The following is a 17,146-nucleotide window of genomic DNA, read 5'->3' on the forward strand; positions in this document are numbered from 1 at the left end:
GGCTCGGTCCTTGGCCCTCTCTTATTTAACCTGTATCTCAATGATCTACAAGAAGGTATCAACTCAGAGATTCTACTGTACGCAGATGACACCAAGCTGTATAAAGTAATCAAAACAGCTGCCAATGCACAATCTCTGCAAGAGGACCTTGACAAGCTCAATAGTTGGATGTCCAACTGGCTGATGGAAATCAATATTGACAAAAGCCACAAGCTAACGATAGGGAAACCTACTATCCACTATGAATATAGACTAGGAGACTTACCGATCACATCATGCCAGGAGGAGCGCGACTTGGGAGTTGTCATTGACAGCAACCTCGACTTCCAGACCCACTACAACAGCATTATTGGGAAAGCCAATCGTGATGCAGGAGTTTTAAGGCGCAACTTCACTTTTGGAAATGATAAGACCCTTTGCCTTCTCTACAAAGCTTTAGTACGGCCAATCCTTGAATATGGTCATTGCATTACACGTCCCTTTTACAACAAAGACATCGAAGGTCTCGAAAAAGTTCAAAGACGAATAACAAAGTTCTGTCCGACTTTGAGAAATTTACCTTACGAAGATAGGCTCCGCAAGCTCAAACTTCCTTCACTAGCTTATCGACTGCACCGAGGAGACCTCATTGAGGTATACAAGCTTTGTTACGCGCCTACGAAAATATCCAGGTTACCAATATTCTCAGCTTCAGCCACACGAACCTCCGTGGTCACAACCCCAAGCTTCAAGAGGAGAGGTTTAAGAAGGACATTGGCTGTTGGGCGTTCAAGAACTGAGTATCAGAACACTGAAACAAGCTCCCCTTTGAAGTCATCAATGCCAACTCATTAAACTCCTTCAAGCAGTAACTGGACAAATACTACAGTGAAAGTGCCTACAATTTTTTTTCAATTTAAAAGATTTTTGTAGAGGCCCTGTGGCCTATTTGTTTTGCATTATATTATTATTATTATTATAAGCTAAGTTGCTTCAAATTTAAAGGGAATTCTGTGCTCTGCTATGACTGTTTAGTGCTTTTCGCAGGGATGTATTTACACGAAGGGTAATCCAGGCAGTATAATCCCAAGTCAAGGATTAAAACAGAATGATTGTCACCATTATGGTAATATTCTACTAACAATACAATATAATAATAATAATATAATGCAAAAACGTAGGCCAGAGCCTCATATTCTGATGATGCCACGCCTATAGATCCAGTTTATATTGGACCAGAGACCCCTTCATCATGACCCTTGTTCCACCCCTGCCGCACTTCTTGTACACAGAGAAAACATCTTGCAACTTCTTGAGCCCAAATCATACAAAGATTTCCAATACGTATCATTTAGAGAATTCTATGTGGGAGAAAGTCCATTTAATGCTATGCTACCTCCCTTGCCACCAATTTTTTAGAATAAGGGTAGGCCTGTGGTAAATAATCCAATTTTATGATTTGTGGCAAAAAAAAGTTTTTAGCAGAAAGCTAAACATCTTCCTCTTTTCCACAATCAGACGAGATTCAGGAAAAGTCACCAGAAGGCATTCACTGAACTTTCTATCCTTCCAAAGTGATGAAATTGAAATTTCCGTGAATGAATTTATTAATTCAATTCCTACATGATAAACCTTAATTTAGTTGATTGGATTTCTTCGTTGCTAATCAAGCTTGTTTCAAATATTTAACAGTCTCCAGAAGCTGAATATGTTGATGTGTTTAAGGGCAAAAGAAAAATTTAAACAGAATGCATGACACATTTGAAGGACACTGCAATGCCATCTATACACCCAGCTAAAAAAGTACCACTAACAATGAAAAAGAAGCTGAAAAAGGAACAAGAAAGATTGGAATCCCTTGATATCATTGAAAAGGTTAGCAAACCAACATATTGGGTAAATGCCATGGTACTGGTTGAGAAAAGGGATGGAACTATTAGACTATGTATCAACCCTGTGGACCTTAATAAAGCCATTAAACTTCAAAACTAACCTATCCTAGCCTTTGAGGATGCCGCTGCCAAGTTAGATGGAGCAGTTGCGTTCAGTAAACTAGATGCTTGCTCAGGCTATTTGATTCTACCACTCCCTACTTGATCCTCATACCTAACAACATTCAGCACAATATTTGGATGTTATAGGCTGAAGAGATATCCCTTTGGCCTTATGTCAGCACAAGATGAGTTCCAGAGGAAAACTGAAGAAGCGTTCAAAGGCCTTAAAGGCATTAGAGTACTTGTGGGTGACATCTTAGCATACAGAAGATTTCATACAGTGCATTACAAAAGGGTTGCAGCAGTTCTCAACAAAGCTAAAGAAACTGGAATCTGATTCAATAGACAAATGTAAATTTTTGAAAGGTCAGGTCAAATGCCTCAGACCCATCCTCAGTAAAGAGGGAATAAACATTTACCCCCAAAACATAAGAGCAATAAAGGATGTGCCAAATCCCAAGCTGAAAGAGGAGCTTCAGACTTTACTCAGAATGTGAAATTTTTTGTCAAGATACATACCTGACCTATCTTCAAAGAACAAGCTATTGAAAGACCTCGCTAAAGCCACAGAATTCAAGTGGGAAGTTGTCCACGAGCCATTGATGGAAGAAATAAGAAGGTCTAAATCAAAGAGCTTATCTTTTCTTTACATGATTGCAAAACACTGGACCTTAAGGTTAATGCATCAAAACATGGCTTGGGAGCCAAACTATACCTGAAAAGTAAAATCTTTGGTTTGGCTTCACAGGTGCTAAGCAAGACAGAGCAGAACTATTAAGAGATGGAGAAACTGCTGTATGCCCTCGTATTTAGATTCGAACACTTCCACTGCAAACACAAGTCTTTGTTATTACTGGTCATTGCCTACTAGAGACTATCCTGCCATGCCACTCCATGATGCACCCACCCAGCCACAGAAAATGATGATACAGCTTCAGTGCTGCAACCTAGAAGTCCATGGCAGCCCTGGACTAGTGAGTGACTCTAAACTTGTGGACAATCAGCATGAGACATGCTATAAATACATTCTAAGACTATACTGGCTATACATGATGTATGACAAGCAAGAAAAAAAATGAATAATAAAAATAAATAGCTGAAAAAAAGGTAATGTCAGAGAATGCACAGAAAAGAAGCAAAAATGACAAAAGCAGATATTTCAGCAAGGACCTGCAAAAAGCGATCTTCAGTGCTAAAAAGAAAGAAGAAAAAGTAACCTTTCAAGTAAACTCAAACAGAGCAGAATAAACACTTGAAAACGTTATCTTTTTCCTTTTTTTGCACTGAAGACGCCTTGGCAGAGGCCCTAGTCAAAACATCTGCTTTTGTCATTTTTGCTTCTTTTCTATCCACTGGCTGACATTACCCTCGTTTTTCTCAGGTATTTAATTTTACTATCCATTTTTTTCTTGTTGGTTATGCATCATGAGACATACCAAGATACCCAACTAGCAACCCTTACTTCCCACATATGTGATAGTCATGCTTCGTGGAAGTTTTGGCCTTCTGGATTATCCAACATCCGCAATGGTCTACAATTGGAAGGCATGGATATCATCATACCTTGCATGCTGAGAACTAAAATTCTACACCAACATCATACTCACCTGGGAACAGACAAAACTAAACAGCATGCACGAGAAATCATATACTGGCCAAAGATGAATGCAGATATAGAGGTTCATCCAGAATGGTGACACATGTTTGAAGTTTGCTACCAACAACCAGAAGGAACCACTAAGAAGCAGTCAGATACTATTACTCCCATGGCAGCATCTCAGTATTGATCTGTTTGAATGGAATAGAGCATTCTATCTCATAATCAGTAACGATTATAGCTGAGTTGTTTTGAACTGACAAGCCAAAATTCATCCACCATTATAGAAAAAATGAAAACCATTTTTTCATGTTTTGGGATTCCCCAGCTCATAACCTCTGACAATGGACCACAACTGTTCTCCCAGGAATTCAAGATTTTACTCAGTCCTGGACAGAGGCGGACTGGGAGCGAAAAGCTAAGGGGGCATTTGTGTTGAGTGGCCCTACCTATGGCCTTTCTTATAGAAGGAATTTGTTTGATTTTTTTTTTTTGGGGGGGGGGGGGGTTAATCAGAAAGGCTTAATATCCCGAGACGAGAGAGAAATGCCGTAAAAACATGAAATTTAAACCGAGGCAGCAATAACTCATAGGGTCAACTCAAAGAACCTCGAATGGGTGGGGCTCTGTCCGAGCTTGCGCCGAAACTTGCACCGCAAGGCAAATGAGTACTACCCGCTAAGTAAACATAGGCTTACAGTAGGAAGAGGACAGATGCCACTAATCATTTTTTGTGCCGAATCTCCCTGATGCTTTGTTGGACTCGGTGTTGCTCAGGTTTTCACACAAAAGGAAAAAGCGCCATTGCATTTTCAGCTGTTAAAATTTTCAGCTTTCGTCCAGCATTTTCAGCTTTCGTCTAGGCCAAAGAACATTCATGGTATTTTCCCTCTTCAGAAGGATGTTTAACACCACTGAGAGTTTTCGATTTTCCATCAGAACACAAAATATATATCTTGATCAGATACAAAACAAAATAACTGAACTAAAAGAGAAAAAACTACTGCACTGATAAAAGCGATATTGAAGTCTTCGAATCTCTTTTCACGTCTTCTAAATTACCTTCAAACTGCACTAAATCGAGCAGCTCCCACTCCATGATATAATCATGAATGATTCCGAGAGATCATCTGATATTGTAGTTCTTAATCTTGTCTGAATGAGCATCAGCTTGGTGAAGGATCCTTCACAGCAGACTTCAGAAAACGAAAGTGTCATCAGATATTCGTAGGCCAGAAAAACTAAGGTATAAGCTGATGAGCATAGATTGAGCCTTAATAGCAGCCGATACGCGTAAATTATTCGGTTGCTGCACACTCTGCACCAGACCAATCCCTGCTATTTTTACGACCCGTGCTAATAATTTCGTCGTAAACTGAGGCAAAGCTTTTCAGCTATGACCTAAAATCGTCATGAGAAACCATCACCATCCCTGCAACGTTTCGAAGGGCCGACTCTGGCATTTCACCTCAACGTACAAGGCTGAACGTGGTGGGCTGCCAGAAATATACGTGGGAAATAAGCTATTTGTTGTCTGAAAATCTTTCTTTTAGGCTCGTTGTTATTTGATCTAGTAATTGATCAATTACTAACCTGAACACTTGAAATCGCTCTTCCGAATCTTCAGGACGAAAATATTTCACTATTTCTTCTGACATGCATTTTTCTTGGCAACGCGAAGAGCTGGTAGCTCTGACCTAATTTCAAGCTGGCCTCTAGAAGGTCCTGGATCTTTGGCACGATCTTGGAGGCGTTTTCTTTGACGCTTTCGAAGGAAATGCTCTCTAGATTCTTTCTTGCTTTATCAAAAATATTCCAGGCCGTCAGGAAGTCCAATCCTTTTGTCCTGGAGATACCTTGAAATAGAGCCAATGACTTCAAATACAGCATAAACAAGTGAGCGGTTAGGATTAGTTTGTACTCTGTAAGCTTACTCAGCAGTAAGTGGGTTTCAGATGCAGTTTTTGAATCGAAAGAACTGTTGTTTTTCACCAAGGGAAAAAACATGCACTGAATCTAAATACAGGCAATTGTCACCGGAAAACATCCAAACAAGCGACTTCTCTTTCGCCCACCAACAAGTTTCACCAATTTTCTGTAACCTTTTCAATTTTGACTGCCTTTCTTCTGTGTTCTCTACTTGTTGTCACTTCAGGTCCATTCGTTTGGATAACTCAGCAAAGAAACATGAAATTCTCTTCATGGCGCCGAAGATTCCTCGCCTCTGTTGCAGCGCAACAATCAACGACGCAAAGGTTTAGAACGTGGCTGTAGCACCAGATATAAACCGAATCTGGAATGTGGCTTTTAATGTGAGAACAAAGTGCTTTAAACTCGCCGCTCATGTTAGAAGCACCGTCAAACGATTTCCCAGCTATCCTTTCGTAATTAAGTCCATGCTCTTTGATCTAGGCTTGTAAAAGTTTGCTAATACCCATGCCGCTGAAAATTTGAACAGGTAAGATAGCAAAGAGCCGCTCGTGAATTTCTTCATCTTTCAAATATCTTAACACGATAGAAGCCTGGTCCACAAGCCCAGGGTCCTGAATTGTGTCCATTTGGATGTTATACCTTTGTTCACCGATTTCGTTCACTGTAGCTCTCCACATGTATTTCAAAATGCTCCTTATCACTCTCTGGACAGTCATCTTAGAAAGAAAAGTGACAAGTAAGCCACGATCCTTAGCTGCGTCTCCGGCTTTCCTGCTCGCATCTATGTTAGATTTAATTTTTCTGCTATCCTCTATTGCTTTTTCCAGATGCTGCTTAAGAGGGGCGTCATTTTTCAAGTGTTTTCGTGGTTTATGTGCTTTGATAGAAGCTCAAGTCTCTCCTGATCGTCGTGTGCTCTAAAAGGTAATCCTTTTCTCCCCTACAGCTTCGGGACCTCGGAAAGGCCATTCAGTTCTCTAATGTTTTGCAAGATTCAGTTTACTGGCCGAAGCAGTTTTTATATAACATCCAATGCCTCGGCAATTTTCAGCTTGAGCGTTTGCTTGAGCCACAGTGACTTGACCTTTCGCCTTTTCAATGTGCCTGGATTTTCTCACGGGAATGCCTAAAATTGGTGAACCTAGAAACAAACAGCGACTTTCCGTCGGAAAAACAGAATGCATATGCTACAAAGAATTATTTTTACTGTCATTTTTTCTAGTTTCAAGAGTAACCCAGGATCGTGAGACGGAACCGGTGGTGGGTTTCCGGTTTTAAATCGAAGTCAAGTTAAATCTAGTCTTTTCTATTTGAGGGGGGTGTCGCTTGGAACAGATGTGACCTCATGAATTTAATTTCTGAGCTAGTGTCGAATTCGGCGGTAAAGAGTAGGAAATGGACACGCTTTCTGGCACAGGCGGTTCATCGTCAGCTAGCTTCACGTCTGAGTCACCACCACTTCCAGTTTGGCTCGGATACGGTATAGATTCCTCCAAGCTCTGCTACTGGCTCCACTGCTCCGGAAGGCGTTGCAGTGTTTGACGATGTTGGCTCCCCCTCTGTTGCAACTGGTTCGATGTTGTGTGCTTCTTCGATGTAGTTCTAAAAAATTGAATATAAGCATAACAGCACCCATGCATACAAGCAGCCAAGGTAGGGTGAATTTCTCAAGAATTCTGTAAAATATAGCAGGTATTGAACCCCGAACTGGTTCGAATTCACTGTTCGACCATCCACCAACAAAAACCACGTTTTATCACGGTTCAATGATTGGATTGGATATCTCCAAAATCCAAGGACTGTGAAAAAATCCGATCCGACCATTGACCTTTTTTTTCTGAAAGCGAAATCTGAAAAAATTGCCGAACAAAAAAAAAAGCTACCTTTTTAGGCGTCGTTTGGTCAGGCCTAATCTCCCGAGACTAGAAAGAAATGCCGTAAAAACACGAAAGTTAAACCGAGGCAACAATAAATCATAGGGTCAACTCAATGAACCTCGAATGGGTTGGGCTCTGTCCGAGCTGTGGTCGCCTAGAAACTAATTTGGTCAATAATCGTGCCAATATAAATGGTATAGTGGCCGCAGCCTCAATAGACTGACATGCTCTTTGATATCAAGATCTGCCCCCTAAGTAATCAAGAGTGACAATCATGCGAAAAAAATACTTAAAATCTAAAACTAACTTAAAAGAAAACTTAGAATCCTAGCCCACAAGTTGAAAAAAGCGACAAAAAGTTTTACTGACGTTAGTTCTCCATATAAATGTTAGCTTTCTCTGTCTTAGGTCTCTTCCAGCCTCGGAAAGTTCCTTTCTTCGCTTCAGTTTACCGCACCTCCCTTAACTTTTCCCTCAGTCATCTCTTACATCTTCTCACAAGTTTAAATCTGATGAACGCAATAGCCAAAATGTTATGCTTTTTATAAGCTTAAATCCCTTTACTTAGGAAAACGACAGAACACCTTGACGGTTGACGCTCCAGTATGGACTGAACTGACTCTCCTACTAGCTTGTAACGGATTAGGGCACGCAGTCAGTGCGTCGTAGTAACACACATAAAATCCAACCTGAGTCAAGTGACAACCTCCAGGTTGTGTTTATCAGATTTCAGCCCAAAAACAAACCTGTTTGACACCAGCATCCTTCCCTTCCGAGGGCAGGATGCTGGTATCTACGCTAAATCTGCATGTAGGCCTACAATAACACAGCCGAAAAATTTTCAAGCGGAATTTTTTGTTGAAAATTATGTCAACTGCAATTTTGTACGTAGAAAAAAAATACACGACCGGCCCTAAAGGGCCCAAAACTGACTGGCCTAGGGGGCAATTGCCCCCTTGCCCCCCGGTCCAGTCCGCCTTTGGTCCTGGAGAATCATCCAGAAAACATCTAGCCCCATATAACCAAAATCCAACAGGCTTGTAGAGAGTTCAATCCAAATCTGCAAGAAAATACTTACTGAAGCAAAAGAAGGTGGAGCTGACCCTCCTATTGCTTGTTTGGAATATAGCATTAGCCCAGTTGATGGGCATGCTTCACCAGCTCAGCTTCTAATGAGTTGCCAGCTCTAGTTAATCCTACCATCAAGATACCAACAACTAAAACCCAGAATCGTTCCAACACAAGATTCCATGCAATACAAGTTGATTGAACAGAATAGGCAGAAATCATGCAACAACAAATCAGCAAATAACTCCTAGAACTCCAGCTGGGCGAAAAAATCTTTGTACAGAGAAAAGCAAATAGCTCTTTGTCAAAAGCCAAAATCATTTCTCATCAGAAAAATCCTAGATCCTATGTAGTTGAAACTGATCACTGATATAAGTTGCAAAGAAACAGAGCCCATATCTCTTAATGTCATTTCCTTTCCTACATATCACTGGCACCCCAACAACTCACAACAAAACAAGAATACAGCCTATCTGGATAGTATATAGATGAATAAGATGCATTCTAGGTTGAAGACATCTTCTAGGCCTTGATTTGGACTGTACTTTATTTTCCAAAGTTTTATCTACATAAGATTAAAAATTTGCTGATTCATAAAAAGTTCGTGTCTAACATTAATTTCCTACATTGAGGCTACCTACTAGTAAAGACTTTCCCTTATCCTAATATCTGACAAATGTTAGACTAATTCAATATCCATAAGATAAACATACTATTTGATTTGCAATTTTTTTGCTATCACAGGTTCCATTCTGAACCTGTAAAGAGACACATGATTCTCTATGTTTTTTTATGGTAGTAGAACTACAAAAAATACATACCATTTGATTCAAAATTCACTTCTAAATTAATATTTCATAGTCATCTATTGAAAATACATGGATATATTCTGATCAATTGCAGCAATATTCTTAATTCTGCTTTTTTCTACATTGTGAGCAATAAAGATTTAAGCATAAATGAGCTAAATTTAACAAAATTTATAAAAGAGTAAAACATCAGTGGTGTTTTAAAACTTAAAAACGTTTCAAAACAAGAATATGTAACAGTAAAGCATAGACTCTAAATCCTGGGAGGGTAACTACTATCCTGGAAGTTATGAAGCTGAGACTTCATTGTGAAAATTTATAAGGAACTTCCAAAGAACATTTGAATATGAAACTTGAGGGTATTGGCTTTAATAATGTAGATGATGGTCAGAATAGTTTTATAAAAGAGTTAGAAGAGAGAAAGGTTTTGTACAAGAAATTTCCAACTGATGGATCTTAAAGAATAACTTAAGATTCATCAAGGCATGTCTTCATGATAATTTTATTAAAAGAAACATATGTCATACTTTAAAAGTAAGAAATTTATTGTTTTGGTTTTTCCACTTAGTTTTATATATATCATAGGGCTATACCTAGCCTATCAGGGGGGGGGATATTATCACAAACATAAATATGATATTTGGAAATAACATAAAATGAGGAATCTAATTATACTTAGCCTACTTTTCTTTTATTAGCATGTTTCCTTCTGTGGGGCTGCTAATTGTTTACCCTAACCAAAGCAGATGCTTCAAAAAGAGTAGGGTTGGCATACGTGCTCAAAATCATGACAAAAAAACGGTCTGACTGCATCTACCCTAATGCAGATGTAGAACCCCGAAAATCGGACAGTGTACATAGTGTAAATACTAGGCTAGTGTTATTTCTACTGAAAGACAATCAACTGTTTCTAGTGCTGATTTATCCAAATCTGAAATGAACTCTGAAAGTTTTTGGACTGCAAATTCATCAATGTCTGCAACAACTTTTGCCTCACTAGACGACCACATGGACAAGCCCAATTGCCAGACTAACCACCAAAGTAAGAAACATCTACAAAGAGTAAGTCCAACTTTTTCTGCTCTTATTACTAACATTGACCAGCTTACTAGCAAAGTGAATGAGCTGAAAACAGTTGTTTACTCAATAAATTATGGTCTGGTTCTTCTGACTGGAGTTTGCCCAAAGTCTAGTAGCATTAAGTTGACGGAATCCGATATTAAGTTCCCTGGATATTTTATTATTTCGAATTTACAGTCACCAAATTGTGGACGTGGTACATTGGCACTTGTCAAAGCATCCTACAGTTCATCAATGTCTGCAGCAACTTTTGCCTCACTAGACGACCACATGGACAAGCCCAATTGCCAGACTAACCACCAAAGTAAGAAACATCTACAAAGAGTAAGTCAAACTTTTTCTGCTCTTATTACTAAAATTGACCAGCTTACTAGCAAAGTGAATGAGCTAAAAACAGTTGTTTACTCAATAAATTATGGTCTGGTTCTTCTGACTGGAGTTTGCCCAAAGTCTAGTAGCATTAAGTTGACTGAATCCCATATTAAGTTCTCTGGATATTTTGTTATTTCGAATTTACAGTCACCAAATTGTGGACGTGGTACATTGGCACTTGTCAAAGCATCCTACAGTGCCCAACAAGTTAGTATATCTTGCAACTCAGATTATGTGGAAGCTATATGGTTTGATCTCACTGATCACAAACACAGTGGTAACTCGAATAGGCTGCATATATAGGAGCCCCTCTGCCCCAGATCAGCTCGAAACAGAAAGAGTGATTACAAGTATGTTTTTTAAGGCAACTGCAAGCTTCAAAGGGAATTTGCTAATAGCAGGTGGCTTCAACTTTCCCACCCTTCACTGGTGAGAAGGCTTCCCATTTGACCCTTTCCAGCAGGATAGAAGCTCCTCTAATCCTTTCTCTGAGTTCCTTCATGATCTTATCCTAGCTCAGATAGTTGAAAAGCCAACCAGGCATTGACTTTCTCAGAGACCAACCCTCCTTGATTTGGCTCAGCTGTAGCAAAAACCCTGGAACACATTGTGAACACCAAAATTCTAAAACATCTTCTCTCTAATAGTATACTGTCACCAGACCAGCACAGCTTCCTTGCCGGAAAGTCATTTCAGACCAAAATACTTGAAACCTACAATATCATCACTGACCTTCTGGAGAGAGGATTACCTGTTGACCTTATTTTGCTTGACCTCGCCAAAGCATTTGACAAGGTGCCCCATAGACGCCTTAGGGCCAAATTATCAGCAGTTGGCATCCACAATGATGTAGTAGAATGGGTGATGAATATCCTGACAGATCAAGAGCAGCAGGTTGAACTTTTCACCAATAATGGCAATAAAATATTCCCAAAACCATGTGCTGTTGTCAGTGGAGTTACTCAGGGTACTGTCCAAGGCCTCACCCTCTTCCTCATTTAGATAAATGATATCACAAAGGAAGCCACAAATAACATCAAGTTTTATGCTGATGACTCCAAGCATTTTGGACCAGCCATAAAACAAAGCCTGCAATCAGACCTCCAGAGAATCCAGAAGTGGACCAGTGAATGGCTGCTCAAGTTTAACATCAATAAATGCAGTGTCCTCCATTTTGGCAATAACAATCCTCACCACCAGTATACCATGCACAACCAGAAGTCACAGTCTGATATTGAGCTACAAACCAGTCATGAAGAACAAAACTTGGGAGTACTTGTTGATGAGCAACTGAAGTTTCATGGGCAATGGCAACAAGTGGTGTCAAAAGCTAATTCAAGTCTAGGTCTGCTGAAATGCACTATCACCAGCTGCTCCCATACTGTCTTCCTGAGACTTTACAAGGCTATTGTTAGGCTGTTCTTGGATTTTGGAACATGTCTGACTCCTTCCTCCTACATGCATGACACCAGAATAACTGAAGGAGTTCAAAGACATTCCACCAAATGCATCAGGTCTGCAAAATATGCTGCATGATAAGAGACTAGAGCACGTAAAACTACCAACACTGGTCTTCAGATGTTGCAGATGTTATATGATGCTGACCTACAAATATAATAGTCAACCAAAAAACACCCTCCTCACAAAACATACAGGTCAACACAACACTAGAGGACACTCACAGAACCTAGCAAAGAGTGAAGACCAGAATGTGCCAAAATTTTTTTACCAAGCGTATTCTCAAAAACTGGAACAACCTTCAAGACAAAACTGTGACTGCACCCATTAGAGCCTCCTTCATGTGAAGACTTGACAAAGAATAGAACAACAAGCCATGGAAATATATGTGGGACAGACCATTCCTCTCAGCTGCCAACTAATACAACATCAATGGACCCATTTCACAGTAATGTTCCAAATTAACATCATTGACATGAAGCAGAACAGATCCAGTTTGGACCTAATTTTGCTCCAAAGTGCAAATTAAGGTAGTTAAGGTAAGGCCCCCAGTACTTGGACCAGTGCCTTATCTTAGACAGATATCCCCAAAAATAGACAATAGGCTCCTAATCTTGGATGTTAATTTGACATTAGATAGTTAGGAAGAGACTAGTTGGGATTTGCTGACAACAATCTTGGAAAACTTATGGTGGCAAAATTCTAGTTTAGCTACTTTTCACTATCTTGGAAAGGGGTTAGACTAGCAAAATGAAACTCAGTAATGAATCCAAGATCAAAAACATACTCCAGAAAGCTATTACCAAGCTTCCATATTAATCCTCTTCTGATTTCTAAGTCTTAGAAATTTGCCTACTTGACAGGACTATACCTGAAATTTTGGGGAAACAGCATTTTACATTAATTTTCAGTTATCAATTTCTTTTCTCTGGTTTTAGTTCTTAAAATACAATTCCTGTTATTTGAATAGAATTTTAAGCCATATCAATGTTGTTTTTTATTTAGGAAATTTGTTTGTGGATCTTTGAAACCTCATAAATTGGGACTGAGCAAAGTTGTGAAAATGAAAACACTTTTGTTGCACTTCATTTAAGCAGAAGACCTATTTGCAAAGCTTTACTTTAATAGCACAAAGATTTTAAAGGTCATCAAAGGTCAGGGTCCTCTAGAGGGAGAAAGAGTAAAGGTAGTTACTTCAAAATACCTCCCAAGGATATACTTTAAACCTGTAGACCCATCCCTGAAAGTTTAATTTCCCTAAACTAAACCCTTTCCAGGATAGCAAAAAGTAGCTAAACTAGAATTTTACCCTTATGGCTTTCTAATACTGACATTTAGACAAAATTTACCCCTATAGCTTAGCCTAGGCTATTTGATTATGATTAGTCTGTTTCACAACACTTTGCCAATCTTAAACTAAGCTTTTCCAAGACTCTGTCTCTGATTTGGGTAATTTGTTCTAACTTTAAGATTCTGGGTCCATATTTAGACAACATTTTCCAAAGTTAGGTTTAAGCCTAAAATGTGCATCCAAGATTAAACTCCATTATTGTCTATCAGTATATTTGAAATTGTGAGTTTTGTACATGGTTAACCTGTGATTTTCAGGCAAATTAAATACCTTTTAAGAAGATGTTGACAAATCCAATGGTGATACAATCTAATTTCTTGGTTCTATGCTACATATTTTATAATGATTGAACTGTTGAAGTGGTGATTAGCTATTTGGGTAAATTTCTGCACAGTTTATATTACTGATTTACAAATAAAGTGAACATACCCCTTGGTGCCTTTTTTATGCTTGTTATGGATATAATAATTGCTTCTATTGCAAATTCAAATTTACACACCCCTACCCCCTAATGTGCAAATATATACCCTGAATTGGAATATACCATGAATTGTTGATGGCAAAGTTTTGAATAGCACAATCCAGTGCTATTTTTTGTTGACAGCATTTGAAAAACTTGAAACAGTAGGAAAATGTTTTATTTTTGAGTTTCCTAGTAAATGAGGTTTGAAATCTTATAATTCTTACTCTTGAACAACTTATTTATAAACTATTGATATATTTTTAACTACTTTTCAATAACTTAGCTAGTTTTTATAACTTCTTTGTGTGGTTACAATTCAGGGTATATATTTGCACATTTGGGGGGTAGGCAGGTAAAGTTTTCACAGTTCACAAAGTTTAAACTTACCTCTCATTTACATCAGAAATAAAATTTACAAACACCACCCCCCCCCCCTCTATAGCACAAATATATAACATGAATTGGTATACATATACATATATAGGGGTAGGAGTAAATTTCATTTCAGAAAAAAATGATTATTATATTTGGAAAGAGCATAAAAAAAGGCATCAAGTGGTATGTTTGCTTTAGGCTATTTGTAAGTCAATAGGCTAATATGAACTGCAAAAAATTTACCAGTGAGTGTGGGTAAATTTTAATTTTGCAATAGAAGTGATTATTACATTCTTTAAGATCATAAAAAAGGCATCAAGTGGTATGTTCACTTTATTCATAAGTCAACAATATGAACTGCAAAAAAATACTAATATTTGACTAGGCCTACTGGGTATCTTACCCTAGCCTAGGATGGAGGAGGCATGTTTGCAAATACAAACAAATATATTGGATTATAGAACAAAATCAAAATGAACAATTGGTACATTACCTTGATACTAAGATTATTGGGATTGATCAGTTTGTTATTTTCAGACCCTTTTTGTTCTGGCAAGACAATTTTCCTAGCCTGAAAACTTGTATTAGTAACATTGACACCTTTGGGTAAATTTTTTCCTTTACCAAGCTTAAGTTTAATTTTGGTTTTCTCCTTCTTTATAGCTTTTTTGTGTTTTGTGCTTTTTGGCATTGCGAGTTTGTCACATTTGATATATTTGAAAATACGCAACTGTTTCGATTAGGTAGCATTATAATTGCTCTACGCCATGCCCAAGATACGTCTTTTACGTTATACTCTCATCGCAGAGACAAAGTCTTCTTCTTCTAACGGCAAGAGTATATAATAGTAGTATTGGGCCCATGTAAGGTAAATAATATTTATTAATTGGTACATGTATTTTGTCTGTGTCTCACATACATATGATTTTGTTCAGGTCTTAGCTCCCTCCGAACTTCAAAGTATTAATATCTAAATGTTAATATTTTTCATGGAATAAAATGGCTCATAAGTTAACATGGTATTCACGTGTTGGTAAGACAACAAACCTTACTGATTATATTATAGTAAACCGAAGACTGACAGGATCAATACTAGATACTAGGGTATATAGGAGTGCTGTTATTGATGTTAAAAGTAAAGATCACCATCTAGTAGTGTCAAGGGTTAATTTGAAGCTGAAATATTGGAAGGGTAACTACCTCCCGGGAAGTTATGATGTTGGTAGATTCCAGGATGATAATTTGAGAGAAACTTTCCAGGAACAGTTGAATACTAAACTTGAGAGTTTAAAATTTGATATTGTGGAAGATGGTTGGAATAATTTTAGAAAAATAATTTGTGAAGTTGCTGAAGGTGCCTTAGGGAAGAAAGATGGAACTGTAGCTAATAAAATTAATGAAAAAGCTTTATGTTTAATAGAAAAGAGGAAGAATTTTTACAAGAATTATCTGAGTGATAGATCGTATGAAAACAAAAGGAATATAAAGAAAGTGGAGAAAGCATTAAAATATAAATTAAGGAGGTGTGAAGTGGAGGCCATGGATAAAGTTGCCAAGGATCTGGAAGATGCAGCTAGACAGCATGACAGTAAAATATTGTACTGGCACGTTAAAAAATTGAGAGGGAGTAGTCAATCCAGACTTGACCCAGTTAAAGATAGGAATTGGGTGGCAATTAGCGATAAGAAACAAACTAAAGCGAGATGGGCCTAACATTTTGAGAACTTGCTTAACCGAGATAGAGTTGCAGGAACAAATATAGAGGAAAATGAAAAAGTTTGTGATACCTTGGATGTGAAGGAAGATTTGTTTTGTGAGGAGGAATTAGCAACAGTACTAAAAGGATGAAAGAATAATAAGGCTCCAGATGCTGATAGGGTGGTAAATGAGTTTCTTAAATATGGTGGCTCTGAGGTTAGAAATAAGTTATTGAAGATTATGAATATGATTTTTCAAAAAGGGGAAGTACCTAACGATTTTAGGAAAACCTTAATTAAGCCACTTTATAAGAAAGGTGATAAAGTGAGTGGGGTAATTATCGAGGCATTAGTCTGGTCTCTGTAAGTAGCAAATTACTTAGTAATATGATACTTTTTAGACTGAGAGATGCCGTAGACAAAGTTTTAAGAGAAGAGCAGTGCGATTTTAGAAAAGGTAGAGGATGTGTCGACTCTTAGGCTAATAATTGAGAAGTGCCTGAGTTTTCAAACACCTTTGGTCCTCAGTTTTATAGATTATGAGCTTCGTTCGATTCTGTTGATAGAAGATCTTTAGTAAAGGTTTTATCCTTGTATGGTATACCAGACAAATACATTAAAGTGATTAGTGCTTTGTACGAGAATAACAGTGCTGCGGTTAAGGTAGGAAATGAGGTTAGCAACTGGTTTTGTATTAAATCAGGAGTTATGCAATGTTGTGTTTTATCCCCCTTTATATGGATTATTTTGATGGACTTTGTTTTAAGAAGCACAGGAAAGGCAATGGAATACCACGGAATCAAATGGGGAGGAAAAAGTCTCCTGGACTTGGATTATGCTGATGATTTAAGCATCCTAGATGAAAGTGTGAGCAAAATGAAAGAAGTTTTAGAGGTAATGCGTGTTCAGAGTGCTAGAATTGGTTTGAAAATTAATGTTAGGAAGACTAAGTCACTAAGGCTAGGAATAAGTGAAGATGAAAAGGTGACGTTGGGTAATGAAAAGATTGATCAGGTGGGCAGCTTCACTTGCCTTGGTAGTATTATTAGTAAAGACGGTGGGAGCAGTGAAGATGTTAAAAACAGAAAAGTCAA

The 17,146-nt window shown here is 38.2% G+C and overlaps 1 protein-coding gene across 1 annotated transcript in view; it reads right to left on the reverse strand.

Moving 5' to 3' along the window:
* LOC148951343 (testis-expressed protein 10 homolog) overlaps positions 1 to 15,050 on the reverse strand; it is a 48,811-nt gene extending 33,761 nt beyond the window's left edge. Inside the window, exon 1 of the mRNA XM_089090242.1 lies at positions 14,849 to 15,050. Within this exon, the coding sequence (XP_088946368.1) occupies positions 14,849 to 15,046 (198 nt within the window). The 5' untranslated portion in view covers positions 15,047 to 15,050. The remainder of the gene's footprint in view (positions 1 to 14,848) is intronic.
* Between the last annotated feature and the right edge of the window lie 2,096 nt (positions 15,051 to 17,146).

Source organism: Artemia sp. Qi Xiang Cuo, chromosome 6, assembly GCF_049724085.1.
Source record: "Artemia sp. Qi Xiang Cuo chromosome 6, ASM4972408v1, whole genome shotgun sequence".
NCBI classification, from domain to species: Eukaryota; Metazoa; Arthropoda; class Branchiopoda; order Anostraca; family Artemiidae; genus Artemia; species Artemia sp. Qi Xiang Cuo.